The 18,681-nt window shown below is 35.6% G+C and overlaps 1 protein-coding gene across 5 annotated transcripts in view; it reads left to right on the top strand.

The window, feature by feature from the left end:
- Positions 1-18,681, top strand: part of LOC130443486 (cGMP-dependent protein kinase, isozyme 2 forms cD4/T1/T3A/T3B) — a 93,734-nt gene that overhangs the window by 29,988 nt on the left and 45,065 nt on the right. For 2 of the 5 annotated variants that reach the window (XM_056778154.1, XM_056778151.1), the window contains exon 2: positions 12,404-12,871. The exons of the other annotated variants lie outside the window; for them this stretch is intronic. In XM_056778154.1, the coding sequence (XP_056634132.1) occupies positions 12,471-12,871 (401 nt within the window). In that variant the 5' untranslated portion in view covers positions 12,404-12,470. The remainder of the gene's footprint in view (positions 1-12,403; positions 12,872-18,681) is intronic. 5 annotated transcript variants of the gene reach the window in all.

Raw genomic sequence — 18,681 nt, 5'->3', positions numbered from 1 at the left:
CCCCTTCTTTGAGAGGAATTTTTATTACTACACAAAGTTGGGAGTTATTAACGCTAATTTTTCGTACAAAAACGCATATTTTTCCACGGTTTTTCGTGAATAACAAAAAACAAAGGGGTACGTGTTTTAAGGACCTTTGTAAATTCAAAAATAACTGAGTTATTACTCGTTGAAGGATGACTGTTTTTGAGGTAGCCCAAAATTGGAAACCTTTAAACTCAAATAACTCGAAATTGGTGAAATTTTTTGAAAAAACTCAAAAGATCTTTTTCAATAAACATAAAAAAACCTTCAAAATGAGCCATGTCAAAAGTTTTTAACATGAAAATTGACTGATTTATAACGAAAATAAAATTTTTCCTTTTTTAATTTTTGAAAAAATTTAATAATTATACCCTCGCCAATACCACCCTAATTGAAATTAATCGTAATCCGCTTGCGATTAGCTTTATCTATGTATTATTGATACGATTTATATGATTTGACCGATTTTTAATTTTTATTTTAGAAAAAATAATTGATTAAATTGAACACTGCATTTTCGTAATCTTGAAAAAAAAATAATTTTTTTTAAATAAACCAAAATCTATTCATGTTATAAGAAAATGTTTCAAATATTATTTGTAGGGTTTTTCTTATTAAAAATATTGAACTTTTTTAAATTTCTGTATCATAAAAATTGTAGGAGATACATTAGTTCAAAGTTTGCATACGCGTATCAAATATTGGTAATGCAACCCCTTTGAAGCGAATCCTTTTCGAAACCGGGGGTTTATAAAAGTTTTATTTGATATGTCGTTAAAGTACTTGAAATGCCCTACGAAATGCTTTTTTAAAAACGTTTCTAGCTTGAAAATTGAGCGAGTTGTTGTCGAAAAACCAAATGCGTTTTTTTCAAAATTTCTGAGCACGAATTTTAGAATTTTGAAACATTGGAAAAGAAATGTAAAGGAAGATGTTAGTGGTGATGAAATATAATTATTATTCGAAATTGTTTTTGGAAAAAAAATAAAAATATTTAGTAAAAATTCAGTCAATAGGATCTAAATCTGGACAATACGATGTATGATGACGAATTTAAAGTGAATTTTAGCTGAAATATGAAATTTTTTACACAAATTCAGTCGATTTTGGCAAAAAATGGAAAAGATTAGTAAAAATTTAGTCAATGGTACCTAAATCTGGATAATACGATGTATGATGACGAATTTAAAGTGAATTTTAGCTGAAATATGAAATTTTTTACACAAATTCAGTCGATTTTGGCAAAAAATGGAAAAGATTAGTAAAAATTTAGTCAATGGTACCTAAATCTGGATAATACGATGTATGATGACGAATTTAAAGTGAATTTTAGCTGAAATATGAAATTTTTTACACAAATTCAGTCGATTTCGGCAAAAAATGGAAAAGATTAGTAAAAATTGAGTCAATAGGATCTAAATCTGGATAATACGATGTATGGTACAGTTATTTTTTTGAAAAATTGGAAATAATTAGTAAATAATCAGTTTTCTATCCATCCTAGAGACAGAATCACTTTTTTTTCAAAACGCCCTGTATAGCCAAGGCAAACATAAAAGGGAAATACGTTAAAACCGAGAATCTGCAAAATATTGTGCACGATTCCTTCAAATCAATTTAGAACACTCGAGAGATTCAAGTTTAGTTTGACACCTTTTGATTTGTCGAGCAGTGTAAATAATCGAAAATAAATTGATTCAGTAATCAGCCGCCTTTCTGAATTAACGTAATAACAATATTCAAGGTTATTATACAATTTTCTATTCTATTGATTGTTCATATTAACAACTAGGAAAAAAAATGATGATATAACAAACTGGTTAAATAATAATTTGATGTCGATTATAATAAGGACCAAAATCGCGTATATTTATGTTGTTATTACACGTAAATGATAGGTTATAATAATTATTATACCGAGCAGACCAACGAAAAACCAGCCGCGTTCAATTTGCGCGGAAATTTTTGGAGAATCGTCGCGTATGATATTTGTTTGATACGGCTTCGTTCCCTTTAGGGAAAAACCTATATACCTGCTCTCTTTTGCTGCTTTTTTGTCTTTCTGATCGATAAGAATCGGAAAAATCAAATTACTAGAAAGGTTTCGTGAGTGGTTATACACACACACTTAACTATTCGCTAATACTTTTCATCTAATTTATTTAAACGCCTTTTATAAACATTTTTTAACTTTATCCAGATGGTTTATCATCACTTTCTAGAATCTTCGTCAATAGAAAAAGTGGCCTTGTTAGAACGAAAACAAGTTACGGTTTTAGCTTCAGGTTTAGATCAGAACAGTGCCGGTTTCACGGTTTATATGACAGAGATGAGACGAGTGCGCAGGCTAATTGAAAATCGTCGAAAAACTTTCCATCAACACTTTTCATTTCCTTTTAAATCGATTACAATTTTTTTTGGGGTCTTATAAGGACCTTATCGAGTAAATCCGCAACCTGTAAAGGTCAGAACAACCTGACATTGGGTTCGAATCACGATTAGCTAATATCCTTATCAGGATTGCCCTATGAGGTTCTGATCAAGAAGATTACTCTACATAATCCTCATCGGGATTGCCTAGGTTCTGATTACGATTAGCTAACATCCTTATCAGGATTGCCTTAGAAGGTTCTGATCAAGATTACTCTACATAATCCTTATCAGGATTGCCTTAGAAGGTTTTTATCAAGATTACTCGACATAATCCTTATCAGGATTGCCTTAGAAGGTTCTGATCAAGTTTACTCTATATAATCCTCATCAGGATTGCCTTAGAAGATTCTGATCAAGTTTACTCTACATAATCCTTATCAGGATTGCCTTAGAAGGTTTTGATCAAGTTTACTCTACATAATCCTTATCGGGATTGCCTTAGAAGGTTTTGATCAAGTTTACTCTACATAATCCTTATCAGGATTGCCTTAGAAGGTTTTGATCAAGTTTACTCTACATAATCCTTATCAGGATTGCCTTAGAAGGTTTTGATCAAGTTTACTCTACATAATCCTTATCAGGATTGCCTTAGAAGGTTTTGATCAAGTTTACTCTACATAATCCTTATCAGGATTGCCTTAGAAGGTTTTGATCAAGTTTACTCTACATAATCCTTATCAGGATTGCCTTAGAAGGTTCTGATCAAGATTACTCTACATAATCCTTATCAGGATTGCCTTAGAAGGTTTTGATCAAGTTTACTCTACATAATCCTTATCAGGATTGCCTTAGAAGGTTCTGATCAAGATTACTCTACATAATCCTTATCAGGATTGCCTTAGAAGGTTTTGATCAAGTTTACTCTACATAATCCTTATCAGGATTGCCTTAGAAGGTTCTGATCAAGATTACTCTACATAATCCTTATCAGGATTGCCTTAGAAGGTTTTGATCAAGTTTACTCTACATAATCCTTATCAGGATTGCCTTAGAAGGTTCTGATCAAGATTACTCTACATAATCCTTATCAGGATTGCCTTAGAAGGTTTTGATCAAGTTTACTCTACATAATCCTTATCAGGATTGCCTTAGAAGGTTCTGATCAAGATTACTCTACATAATCCTCATCAGGATTGCCTTAGAAGGTTCTGATCAAGATTACTCTACATAATCCTTATCAGGATTGCCTTAGAAGGTTCTGATCAAGATTACTCTACATAATCCTTATCAGGATTGCCTTAGAAGGTTCTGATCAAGTTTACTCTACATAATCTTCATCGGGATTGCTCTGGACTGTTTTTAACATATTTCTGATTAGTTTTTTCTTTTGGTTTGTTTGTTTTTCCTGCTAAAATTTGGATAGTAGTAATTTCAAAAAAAAAACGTCAAATTTCATTATAAAAAAATCGAGAACTGTTGGTTAGTAATTTGTGTGATAATCAGTTTGATTATACTTACCGACAACGTTAAATTATATCGGAGTGTAAAATATATGAAGCGAATCGCTTTTTTATTAAGATGTCCGCGAGAAAAATTTCGGTTTGAAAAATTGCCACCCATAAATTTAACACCGTTGTGCATCGCTTCGGGCATTAATTATTATTTGTAATAAATTCTGATTCTCGAGTCCTTTTTTTTTAAATAACCACAGAATTTATACAAGTTTCAGCTAAAAGCGAGACGTCTTTCATGTTTTTGAGCCACTCGGTCTTCTCTATTCCATTCCTCAATTCTAAATCCTGTTTTTTCATCACTTCCTACACGATTCCTAGGTATTGGAAGCTACCAACTTTTCCTCTAAGTTCCTCTTCAATTTTTTATAGTTTTTCCTTCTCCAAGACATGATCTTGCTTGCAGATGGAACAATATTTGTCTTCTTTGGAGTTGGTTCTCCTTTTTTTTTTGATTATTCTTCTGTATCGATTGTAAAGTTATGGATCTACGCTGTATCCATGGTTATGACGCTGTTTTTGCTCCATTGCATGTTTTGGAATGTCTATTATATCATACAATAGATTTTCTCCATTATTTATGGAATTGCCACCTCATTTAGTCGACCACTGAGTTGCTGGTCTTCCCAGATCGTTCAGTCTCGTCTAAACTTTGCTACTCGATAATTTATTGTTGATAACGAACTAGCAGCTTCACCCAGAGTAAAATTTAGTTCGGTTTCCATATTGGTTGAGCTAGTGCCTTTCAAATACCGATGATTCAATTTTTTCAAACCAATATGAAGAATATTTTGCATGTTTTGGAATGTCTATTATGTCATACAATGGATTTTCTCCATTATTTATGGAATTGCCACCTCATTTAGTCGACCACTGAGTTGCTGGTCTTCCCAGATCGTTCAGTCTCGTCTAAACTTTGCTACTCGATAATTTATTGTTGATAACGAACTAGCAGCTTCACCCAGAGTAAAATTTAGTTCAGTTTCCATATTGGTTGGGCTAATGTCTTTCAAATACCGATGATTCAAATTTTTCAAACCAATATGAAGAATATTTTGTCTTTGAACTTAAACAGCTTCTTTCTGGCGTTTTTTGACTCTTGTTAATAGTCTATTTGCGTTTATGTCGTTTTCGTTCGTGGGACTCGATCGAAAGCCTTTTCCATGTCCACGAATACAACCAAATTTTAAAAAAGCTTTCCGAAACTAAAAAATTCAAGTTATCGATTTGAAATCGCTCACTCGGAAGTTTATTACACTGCTGATTACGAATTCGATGTTAAATTTCGAAAAATTTATATCCTCCACCCCCTTAGAACCACCCTTTTGTATTCCATTCTATATTTTATAAAGTTACGAAGTTACATATCAATTCCAAGGTTCTCGAGGTCGCTGGTTACGAATTTGCCATCAAATTTCTTTTATGTCTTCAGTTTTTCGAGTTGTTGGACAATTGCGAGCACATAAAACTCAAAAAAATAGCATATTCGTCGCGAAACAATGGTCGATAAATACTCGTAAAGTATTTTGAAAAAACTAAACTCGAAATGTTTGTTTCTACAACCCAACGGTGCTCGAGATACAAAATTACTCGCGAAGGTATTTTTCAATGGGAAATTGTTAACGAATCCGAGACGTATTACAAGTTTTGGGATGCGCCAATTCGATAATTAACCAGGCCCGTCTCGAGATCAAACGAATTTTAATTATTTTCCAAAAAAATTCGAAGAAATACCCAAAATTGTTGCCTCCAAGTCGTTAAAATATTTCCGCGTCTATTAGTGTCAAAATTGACGAAAAGTTTTCGAAAAAATTGTACGTTCTGGAAATTTATAAAGATGTCATGTAACAATTCGCGAAGGATTCTACTTCATCGTGTCCAAATCGCAATTTTGATGAACCGACTAAATAATAGTCGCGCGGCGATAAATCGGGACCGCTAAGAGGCCGTTTCAGTATTTCGGAACCCGATTCGTTGTTTTTTAGGTCGTACTCCGAATCTGTCGGAATCTCGGTACCCATTTGGCCGAAACTTTGTACTGACCGAGCTGTTCGTCGATTATTCGCATTCAATCGACTTTAAACGTGTTAAAAAACGCGAGCGTCTGTTTCGAAAATAATTTATTCGAAAGTAATCGCTACATATGGCTATTTAAGTCAATAACTTCTTAGCTATCGATGTTGTAGAGTGTTTGTAACCTCATATCGGATACACTGACGCGTTTTTTGCGCCGGCGACCTCACTCATTAATTTTATATCATAATTTAAACGGTAAAAGGTATTTCGTAATTGATAGCACGTTTAAAATTTAATATTATGATAAAAAAAAACATTCTAACCTCAGTTTTTATCGTAAATATTTAATTCGAGATGTAGGATGATTCCAGAAGTGCCCGGTTTAATCTAGAGATGGCGGTAGTTGCCGGAAATGTCGAATTTTTGCGGTTTCTTCGTTGGACTAACTATTTTTACAAGCAATTACCGGGACTGCAGACCAGTCTTGGGTTTACATAGGCAAACAAGCCTGGACCAGGCTAGCAAACCAATCAACGGACATTTTTGTCATCCCCGGTTTCCCCAAGCCTGGTACAGACCTGCGAACTAGCCGTAGGTCTAGCTAAGCAACCAGACCAGGTCCAGGGTTGTAAACCAGTCTTGGATCTAGCTAAGCAACCAGACCAGGTCCAGGGTTGTAAACCAGTCTTGGATCTAACTAAGCAACCAGGCCTGGTCCAGGGTTGTAAACCAAGCGAGACAAATTGTTATCATCCTATAGTCCCACCAATTCTTGGCCGAATTCTGGATTTATACTGAATATTTTTTTAACTTGGTTCCATCAACGGACATTTTTATCATCCCCGAGTTTCCCCAAGCCTGGTACAGACCTGCGAACTAGCCGTAGGTCTAGCTAAGCAACCAGACCAGGTCCAGGGTTGTAAACCAATCTTGGATCTAGCTAAGCAACCAGACCTGGTCCAGGGTTGTAAACCAAGCGAGAGAAATTGTTATCATCCTATAGTCCCACCAATTCTTGGCCGAATTCTGGATTTATACTGAATATTTTTTTAACTTGGTTCAATCAACGGACATTTTTATCATCCCCGAGTTTCCCCAAGCCTGGTACAGACCTGCGAACTAGCCGTAGGTCTAGCTAAGCAATCAGGCCTGGTCCAGGGTTGTAAACCAGTCTTGGATCTAGCTAAGCAACCAGACCTGGTCCAGGGTTGTAAACCAAGCGAGACAAATTGTTATCATCCTATAGTCCCACCAATTCTTGGCCGAATTCTGGATTTATACTGAATATTTTTTAACTTGGTTCCATCAACGGACATTTTTATCATCCCCGAGTTTCCCCAAGCCTGGTACAGACCTGCGAACTAGCCGTAGGTCTAGCTAAGCAACCAGACCAGGTCCAGGGTTGTAAACCAGTCTTGGATCTAGCTAAGCAACCAGACCAGGTCCAGGGTTGTAAACCAGTCTTGGATCTAACTAAGCAACCAGACCTGGTCCAGGGTTGTAAACCAGTCTTGGATCTAGCTAAGCAACCAGACCTGGTCCAGGGTTGTAAACCAAGCGAGACAAATTGTTATCATCCTATAGTCCCACCAATTCTTGGCCGAATTCTGGATTTATACTGAATATTTTTTAACTTGGTTCCATCAACGGACATTTTTGTCATCCCCGGTTTCCCCAAGCCTGGTACAGACCTGCGAACTAGCCGTAGGTCTAGCTAAGCAACCAGACCAGGTCCAGGGTTGTAAACCAGTCTTGGATCTAGCTAAGCAACCAGACCAGGTCCAGGGTTGTAAACCAGTCTTGGATCTAACTAAGCAACCAGGCCTGGTCCAGGGTTGTAAACCAAGCGAGACAAATTGTTATCATCCTATAGTCCCACCAATTCTTGGCCGAATTCTGGATTTATACTGAATATTTTTTTAACTTGGTTCCATCAACGGACATTTTTATCATCCCCGAGTTTCCCCAAGCCTGGTACAGACCTGCGAACTAGCCGTAGGTCTAGCTAAGCAACCAGACCAGGTCCAGGGTTGTAAACCAGTCTTGGATCTAGCTAAGCAACCAGACCTGGTCCAGGGTTGTAAACCAAGCGAGAGAAATTGTTATCATCCTATAGTCCCACCAATTCTTGGCCGAATTCTGGATTTATACTGAATATTTTTTTTAACTTGGTTCAATCAACGGACATTTTTATCATCCCCGAGTTTCCCCAAGCCTGGTACAGACCTGCGAACTAGCCGTAGGTCTAGCTAAGCAATCAGGCCTGGTCCAGGGTTGTAAACCAGTCTTGGATCTAGCTAAGCAACCAGACCTGGTCCAGGGTTGTAAACCAAGCGAGACAAATTGTTATCATCCTATAGTCCCACCAATTCTTGGCCGAATTCTGGATTTATACTGAATATTTTTTAACTTGGTTCCATCAACGGACATTTTTATCATCCCCGAGTTTCCCCAAGCCTGGTACAGACCTGCGAACTAGCCGTAGGTCTAGCTAAGCAACCAGACCAGGTCCAGGGTTGTAAACCAGTCTTGGATCTAGCTAAGCAACCAGACCTGGTCCAGGGTTGTAAACCAAGCGAGACAAATTGTTATCATCCTATAGTCCCACCAATTCTTGGCCGAATTCTGGATTTATACTGAATATTTTTTAACTTGGTTCCATCAACGGACATTTTTATCATCCCCGAGTTTCCCCAAGCCTGGTACAGACCTGCGAACTAGCCGTAGGTCTAGCTAAGCAACCAGACCAGGTCCAGGGTTGTAAACCAGTCTTGGATCTAGCTAAGCAACCAGACCTGGTCCAGGGTTGTAAACCAAGCGAAAAACATTGTAGCTATTAGAGTTACAGATATAATCGATTTGATGAATATTTTTCCCCATTTTCACGATAATTTCTCCATGAAACTATTCGGATTATCAACGATTTTGTGTACGATAGATTCAGATCGCGTCCTTTCGCGTGAATTAATTAGTTTTGCGATTGTATTTGATGTATAATTTTTTACGCACTTGTCTGTGACTAAAAAGTGACATCGTCGTAATATATCTCGTCCACATCCTGCAATATGAACGGAGTCATTTTGTAATTAACAATAATTTGTTGTAGTTGCTATAGAGATAATTGAGAATAATAAACGCAGATCTATTAATACGCGATATAAATAGAAAACACTCGCTTCGAAATTTCCGATGTATAGAGTTTGAAAAAATCTAGCGTTTTCGACCAAGCGTTTCGCGGACTTTCCACATAATTTCGCTGTCGGTAGAAGTGTGTTTTTAAAACCTTCGGAAAACTTAAATTGGCAGACGGCTGGTCCACCAGAAGACCGTCGACTCATCTAGGTCTAGATGCGTTGGGAACATCTTGGACCTTGCTCCGAGATGTTGTCTGCGTGCACACGCAACAAACTTTCCAGGATCTCTGCGAGTGCTAGGAGAGTTTTTCTTTGGAATGAGTGAAGAAAGAAGAAAATGACAGAAAAATACTGAACTAACTGCGTTTTACAAAAACAAAATTTATATACCTAAATAAAATTCTACAAAAATCTAGAAAAAAAAGAAATAATTGGTTACTATCCTAGAAATACTGTGAATAAACCGTCTGATACTGAAAAAATTGTTTACAAATAAACTTCCGCTATTTATAAAAAGATGTGAAAGACGCCGAGCGAAAAGCGCCGCGCGAATTTGCCGAATTTTTAAAATTACATAGTAGCTGAACAGGATCGCTTTAAGGAACCATTTTACGAACTTTTTCGTAACAATAAAATCGAAATAAGATGTTTTATATCGACATTCTCGTTATTTAGTAACCGCACCTCGTATATTATATTTTTGGACGGAGGAAATAGTTTTTTATTCAATTAATTTTGAACTACGTTTCTAAAAACGTAATATTTCGAAAGTTTACAACAAAAAAGTAATAAATAAATACTTTCCTACAAATTATATTAGAAGAAATACTGTAAATAAATCGACTGCTATTAAAAAGCTGTACAGGACCGCTATAAGGAACCATTTTACGAACTTTTTCGTAACAATAAAATCGAAATAAGATGTTTTATATCGACTTTCTCGTTATTCAGTAATCACACCTCGTATACTATAATTTTGAACGGAGGAAATAGTTTTTTATTCAATTAATTTCAAACTACGTTTCTAAAAACGTAATATTTCGAAAGTTTACAACAAAAAAGTAATAAATAAATATTTCCCTAGAAATTATTTAGAAGAAATACTATAAATAAACCGTCTACTATTAGAAAAAACTTGTATACAAATAAACATCAAACGAATCCGTCGTTTGTAAAAAATTTGAAAGACGTCGACCGAAAAACGCCGCGCGAATTCGCCGAATTTTCAAAATTCCACAGTAGCTGAACAGGGACGGTCTAAGAAACGAAAGGAATAGTTTTTTTTTTCAATTAATTTCAAACTACTTTCCTAAAAACGTAATATTTCGAAAGTTTGCAACAAAAATTAATAAATAAATACTTTCCTACAAATTATTCAAAAGAAATACTGTAAATAAACCGTCTACTATTAGAAAAAAACTTGTATACAATAAACATCAAACGTATATTTGTTAATATAAAAAAATTTGAAACACGCCTAGCGAAAAGCGCCGCACGAATTCGCCGAATTTTCTAAATTCCACTGTAGCTGTACAGGGCCGGTCTAAGGAACGAAAGAAATAGTTTTTTTTTCAATTAATTTCAAACTACTTTCCTAAAAACGTAATATTTCGAAAGTTTGCAACAAAAATTAATAAATAAATACTTTCCTACAAATTATTCAGAAGAAATACTGTAAATAAACCGTCTACAATTAGAAAAAAACTTGTATACAATAAACATCAAACGTATATTTGTTAATATAAAAAAATTTGAAACACGCCTAGCGAAAAGCGCCGCACGAATTCGCCGAATTTTCTAAATTCCACTGTAGCTGTACAGGGCCGGTCTAAGGAACGAAAGGAATAGTTTTTTTTTCAATTAATTTCAAACTACTTTCCTAAAAACGTAATATTTCGAAAGTTTACAACAAAAAAGTAATAAATAAATATTTCCCTAGAAATTATTTAGAAGAAATACTATAAATAAACCGTCTACTATTAGAAAAAACTTGTATACAAATAAACATCAAACGAATCCGTCGTTTGTAAAAAATTTGAAAGACGTCGACCGAAAAATGCCGCGCGAATTCGCCGAATTTTCAAAATTCCACAGTAGCTGAACAGGGACGGTCTAAGAAACGAAAGGAATAGTTTTTTTTTCAATTAATTTCAAACTACTTTCCTAAAAACGTAATATTTCGAAAGTTTGCAACAAAAATTAATAAATAAATACTTTCCTACAAATTATTCAGAAGAAATAATGTAAATAAACCGTCTACTATTAGAAAAAAACTTGTATACAATAAACATCAAACGTATATTTGTTAATATAAAAAAATTTGAAAGACGCCTAGCGAAAAACGCCGCGCGAATTCGCCGAATTTTTCAAATTCCATATTAGGTGAACAGGGCCGGTCTAAGGAACCATTTTACGAACTTTTTCGTAACAATAAAATCGAAATAAGATGTTTTATATCAACTTTCTCGTTATTTAGTAATCACACCTCGTATACTATATTTTTGAACGGAGAAAATAGTTTTTTTCCAATTAATTTCAAACTACGTTTCTAAAAACGTAATATTTCGAAAATTTACAACAAAAAACTAATAAATAAATACTTTCCTAGAAATTATTTAAAAGAAATACTGTAAATTAACCGTCTGATACTAAAAAAATTGTTTACAAATAAACATTCGCTATTTTTAAAAAGATGTGAAACACGCCGACCGAAAAGCGCCGCGCGAATTCGCCGAATTTTCCAAATTCCACAGTAGCTGTACAGGGCCGGTCTAAGGAACGAAAGGAATAGTATTTTTTTTCAATTATTTTTACAAAACGAGAACATTTACACAATATCAATTTCATAAGATATATTTGGCAACACCGTTTCTTCATATATTTACGTTATCGTTAGAAATACTATAATAAAAAAATAAACGTCGCGTTTATTTACGTAAAAAAAAACGTCGACGCGCCTATACGAGGCTTAAAATCCACGCGAAAAAAATCCCACGAATCCATAATTCACTTTAACGACCGCGTCTGTAGGTTTAACGTCAATTATCCGAGCCGATTACAAAAAGTGAACGAGGCTAATAATCATCATTGAATGGGCCGGGTTCGGTAGTCGGTCATCACCACGATAATAAATTTTCCGCAAACGGGCGGCAGGTGCAGCGAAATCTGATTGACGGTTACACTGACAAGAAAAAAAAAAAAAACTTCTCGTTTCTATCGATATAAAGAAGGCTAGCGATAAATTAGCGTCGGAGGCGAGGTTGCCGACAAACGATTTATTTTCATTACTCGATCCGAAACCCAAAACACAAAGCTACGAAACAAACCGAAACCGTTTCTTTCCAGGATATTAAAAATTTCGCGTCGGCGTTATCTCCAACCATGCGCGCGTCCTCTTAAAAATCCATACCAAATGAGTTGCTACACTTTCCTCACGAAAATTCTGCACAGAAATAAAATCGGATCGGATAGCGAAATGCCCGCGCAGCACGGCGAACCGGAAGTCGTCGCATCTTTACGTCGATTACTGGACGAAAGAAACCGAGAACTACAACTCAAAGATGAAACCATTTGTCTGTTGGAGAAGGAATTGAACGCTAAAGATAAATTGATAAAGAATTTACAAAACGAAATCGATAAATTTAGGCAGGTGGTGACGCCTTTGACGCACAAAATTATAACCAAACGGCTCGGTTTCGAAAGGGACGCGGAAACTAACGTCCAAGAACACAGGATCAAAAGACAAGCCATCAGCGCCGAACCTTTGAGCAAAGAAGTTTGTTGGCAGATTAAAAAGGTTCCCAAAAGCCATCGGTAAGTTTACGCCACCATTTTCTTTATTTATTTATAACCACCTACACCTAATTCGAAGTCTGTGTCGTCCGGGAGCTAAATTCCCTAAAGATCCCGATGGAATCGTCGAATAATTGCTTATATAGAAGCAGTTTGATGTACGTGGATCCTCGGAGTCTTCAGGGATGTTCCTAGAGTACAAAAGATGGAGCGCCGGGTCAAGTACGCTACCTTGTGGTACTCCTACTTTGGACACACCCATCTGACAAGCAAGACTTCGGGATTTGGGAATATTGTCTTGGTAGCACCGTTTCCACATGTCTGGGCCACGTCCTCTTCCAAACCTACACCTAATTCGAAGTCTGTGTCGTCCGGGAGCTAAATTCCCTAAAGATCCCGATGGAATCGTCGAATAATTGCTTATATAGAAGCAGTTTGTTGTACGTGGATCCTCGGAGTCTTCAGGGATGTTCCTAGAGTACAAAAGATGGAGCACCGGGTCAAGTACGCTACCTTGTGGTACTCCTCTTTTGGACACACCCATCTGACAAGCAAGACTTCGGGATTTGGGAATATTGTCTTGGTGGCACCGTTTCCAAATAGTCTGGGCCACGTCCTCTTCCAAACCTACACCTAATTCGAAGTCTGTGTCGTCCTGGAGCTAAATTCCCTAAAGATCCCGATGGAATCGTCGAATAATTGCTTATATAGAAGCAGTTTGTTGTACGTGGATCCTCGGAGTCTTCAGGGATGTTCCTAGTGTACAAAAGATGGAGCGCCGGATCAAGTACGCTACCTTGTGGTACTCCTACTTTGGACACACCCATCTGACAAGCAAGACTTCGGGATTTGGGAATATTGTCTTGGTGGCACCGTTTCCACATTTCTGGGCCACGTCTTCTTCCAAAGATTTCTCAAAATGATGTGCGGGAATCGATCTGTATCTTGAGGAGTCTCGGGGAGCTTCGAGAAGACAGGCAGCAAGCAAAAACTTCTTTTTGGGGAAGTAGGTTTGATTTGATGTGGTCTTCATCGGTTGTAGCCACGATATTTCAAATTTTTCTATTTCTTTGTCCATTTCCTGCTCGGTGCGTTCCAAAACAAGTCTCTCATCTTCAAAAATCTGTTTTTCTTCATTATTAACAGTCAATAGTTTATTAAAATAATCTGGTGATACCACTAAGTCCTTGGCAGGAGTTTCTGATTCCAAAATTTACGTAATTTCCTTGTTTTTTTGATTAGTGTCTTCATTTTTATTAACTGCTTCGATTTGATGGTTTTTTTTTTTGTTGAGACCGACAATTTTGGACAATTTCTGATACATCTTCATCCTGGTGTTTTCCTCGATAAAATCCTTCACCAATTTTATCTTAAACCGTGGGATTATTTATAATTTAAGTTGCAGAATGTTACAGATATCAAACTAGACGTTAATAATAATTTATCGCGGTTCTATAAGAAAATGACATAATCTGTGAACATTAAAAAATTAATTGCTGCCAATTACGCAAATTAGTACCAATAAATTCTAACATAATTCCAGTATGCAAACTAACAAACACGTAGATTGAAACAGGTTGTTTGAAGGTACGATCTCTCGAAATACACTCTACAAAATGAAGAAGTTATGTCATCCCGTCAATTTTGACATTTAAAACGACAAAACCAAATATTAGCGTGCAGAAAATTACGCGGGGAGATTTTAGGTAAACGAAAAGGTAGCCCGGATACGTAATATAACTCATGACGTGCGCCGTACCGATCGAGATGGATTAAGTTCAGTTGCGAGTTGTTTAATCTTCAAAACAACCGCGATCGAGAGATTCGGAGCGTGCCCTGTTACCTCAAATAGTTTTGCAACTACAAGTAGGTTCGTTAAACAAATAAAATCATCTCGTACTGAATCTAATACTTTGTTTTCTTCGTATATAAAGTTTGTTTCTTCTTTTTTATTGAAATAATCTATTTAGAGTACGATTAATTATATTGTCGAATGAAACGTGAATTTTCGGAGACTTGCACAGGTTGCCGAATGTTAAGAACGAGAATCGATTGAAGTACATGCCATTAGTGAACTGAAAGTGACCATTAACGCTTTGTACGTGAAATAGGGAGGCAGGTAGTTGAATTTATTACCTGACACGATGGTATAGACCAGGTTAAATCCACCGATTAGCCGATATTGTCCATATTTATACCATTACTTTGATAATTTAGTAATAATAACGAATCGATTGATTAAGTGGAGGGTGATTTTCGTATTTTATTATCGATTAACAAATTATTACTCAAAAAACGACAAAAATATGTCAGGGGACACAAAAAACGACAAAAATATGTCAAGAGACTCAAAAAACGACGAAAATATGTCAGGGGACTCAAAAAACGACAAAAATATGTCGGGGGACTCAAAAAACGACAAAAATATGTCAAGAGACTCAAAAAACGACGAAAATATGTCAGGGGACTCAAAAAACGACAAAAATATGTCAGGAGACTCAAAAAACGACAAAAATATGTCAGGGGACTCAAAAAACGACAAAAATATGTCGAGGGACTCAAAAAACGACAAAAATACCGAAAGGAGAAGTGATAAAAGTAGATACGAGACTAGATAGCACTCAGAAAGCAACAAAAATCAATCTGAGATGATAGAATGATACGAAATAAGATAAAATATGTCGGGGGACTCAAAAAACGACAAAAATACCGAAATGAGAAGTGATAAAAGTAGATACGAGACTAAATGGCACTCAGAAAGCAGCAAAAATAAATCTGGGATAATAGAATGATACGAAATAAGATAAAATATGTCGGGGGACTCAAAAAACGACAAAAATACCGAAATGAGAAGTGATAAAAGTAGATACGAGACTAAATGGCACTCAGAAAGCAGCAAAAATAAATCTGAGATAATAGAATGATACGAAATAAGATAAAATATGTCGGGGGACTCAAAAAACGACAAAAATACCGAAAGGAGAAGTGGTAAAAGTAGATACGAGACTAAATGGCACTCAGAAAGCAGCAAAAATAAATCTGGGATAATAGAATGATACGAAATAAGATAAAATGTGTCGGGGGACTCAAAAAACGACAAAAATACCGGAAGGAGAAGTGATAAAAGTAGATACGAGACTAAATACCACTCAGATATCAGCAAAAATCAATCTGAGATAATAGAATGATACGAAATAAGATAAAATGTGTCGGGGGACTCAAAAAACGACAAAAATATGTCAGGGGACTCAAAAAACGACAAAAATATGTCAGGGGACTCAAAAAACGACAAAAATATGTCAGGGGACTCAAAAAACGACAAAAATACCGAAAGGAGAAGTGATATAAGTAGATACGAGACTAAATAGCACTAAGAAAGCAACAAAAATCAATCTAAGATAATAGAATGATAAAAAATAAGATAAAATATGTCGGGGGACTCAAAAAACGACAAAAATACCGGAAGGAGAAGTGATAAAAGTAGATACGAGACTAAATACCACTCAGATATCAGCAAAAATCAATCTGAGATAATAGAATGATACGAAATAAGATAAAATGTGTCGGGGGACTCAAAAAACGACAAAAATATGTCAGGGGACTCAAAAAACGACAAAAATATGTCAGGGGACTCAAAAAACGACAAAAATATGTCAGGGGACTCAAAAAACGACAAAAATACCGAAAGGAGAAGTGATATAAGTAGATACGAGACTAAATAGCACTAAGAAAGCAACAAAAATCAATCTAAGATAATAGAATGATAAAAAATAAGATAAAATATGTCGGGGGACTCAAAAAACGACAAAAATACCGGAAGGAGAAGTGATAAAAGTAGATACGAGACTAAATACCACTCAGATATCAGCAAAAATCAATCTGAGATAATAGAATGATACGAAATAAGATAAAATGTGTCGGGGGACTCAAAAAACGACAAAAATATGTCAGGGGACTCAAAAAACGACAAAAATATGTCAGGGGACTCAAAAAACGACAAAAATATGTCAGGGGACTCAAAAAACGACAAAAATATGTCAGGGGACTCAAAAAACGACAAAAATATGTCAGGGGACTCAAAAAACGACAAAAATACCGGAAGGAGAAGTGATAAAAGTAGATACGAGACTAAATACCACTCAGATATCAGCAAAAATCAATCTGAGATAATAGAATGATACGAAATAAGATAAAATATGTCGGGGGACTCAAAAAACGACAAAAATATGTCAGGGGACTCAAAAAACGACAAAAATATGTCAGGGGACTCAAAAAACGACAAAAATATGTCAGGGGACTCAAAAAACGACAAAAATACCGAAAGGAGAAGTGATATAAGTAGATACGAGACTAAATAGCACTAAGAAAGCAACAAAAATCAATCTAAGATAATAGAATGATAAAAAATAAGATAAAATATGTCGGGGGACTCAAAAAAACGACAAAAATACCGGAAGGAGAAGTGATAAAAGTAGATACGAGACTAAATACCACTCAGATATCAGCAAAAATCAATCTGAGATAATAGAATGATACGAAATAAGATAAAATGTGTCGGGGGACTCAAAAAACGACAAAAATATGTCAGGGGACTCAAAAAACGACAAAAATATGTCAGGGGACTCAAAAAACGACAAAAATATGTCAGGGGACTCAAAAAACGACAAAAATATGTCAGGGGACTCAAAAAACGACAAAAATATGTCAGGGGACTCAAAAAACGACAAAAATACCGGAAGGAGAAGTGATAAAAGTAGATACGAGACTAAATACCACTCAGATATCAGCAAAAATCAATCTGAGATAATAGAATGATACGAAATAAGATAAAATATGTCGGGGGACTCAAAAAACGACAAAAATATGTCAGGGACTCAAAAAACGACAAAATATGTCAGGGGACTCAAAAAACGACAAAAATATGTCAGGGGACTCAAAAAACGACAAAAATATGTCAGGGGACTCAAAAAACGACAAAAATACCGGAAGGAGAAGTGATAAAAGTAGATACGAGACTAAATACCACTCAGATATCAGCAAAAATCAATCTGAGATAATAGAATGATACACGAAATAAGATAAAATATGTCGGGGGACTCAAAAAACGACAAAAATATGTCAGGGGACTCAAAAAACGACAAAAATATGTCAGGGGACTCAAAAAACGACAAAAATATGTCAGGGGACTCAAAAAACGACAAAAATACCGAAAGGAGAAGTGATATAAGTAGATACGAGACTAAATAGCACTAAGAAAGCAACAAAAATCAATCTAAGATAATAGAATGATAAAAAATAAGATAAAATATGTCGGGGGACTCAAAAAACGACAAAAATACCGGAAGGAGAAGTGATAAAAGTAGATACGAGACTAAATACCACTCAGATATCAGCAAAAATCAATCTGAGATAATAGAATGATACGAAATAAGATAAAATGTGTCGGGGGACTCAAAAAACGACAAAAATACCGAAAGAAAACAAAAGTTTAGACACAATAACAGAAGAAGACAAAAATAATGCAAAAGATGATAAAATATGAGAAAAAGTAAGAGAAAATTACACTGGACGACAAAAAAATTGCCCATCGAGGTTGACGGTCCAGTTGCGGTCTCAAAAACTTATTATTCTCGGTGCTCAGCCACATCTGACCTTCGACAGGTTCGTTTGAAACATTAAAATTGAATCACTTCAATGAATGGTTCTAGATCGGAGATTCGTCGCAAAAAGAAAACAAAATTTGTAGAATAAATTTATGTATCACCCTCTACAAATGTCGAACGGAATTATTTTCACCGACTCAATTAATTATTTGACAGAAAATGATTGTC

Source organism: Diorhabda sublineata, chromosome 4, assembly GCF_026230105.1.
Source record: "Diorhabda sublineata isolate icDioSubl1.1 chromosome 4, icDioSubl1.1, whole genome shotgun sequence".
In the NCBI taxonomy this organism is placed as follows: Eukaryota; Metazoa; Arthropoda; class Insecta; order Coleoptera; family Chrysomelidae; genus Diorhabda; species Diorhabda sublineata.
The sequence above is the reverse complement of the archived record's forward strand: the minus strand, read 5'-3'. Positions and strand labels throughout refer to the sequence as shown.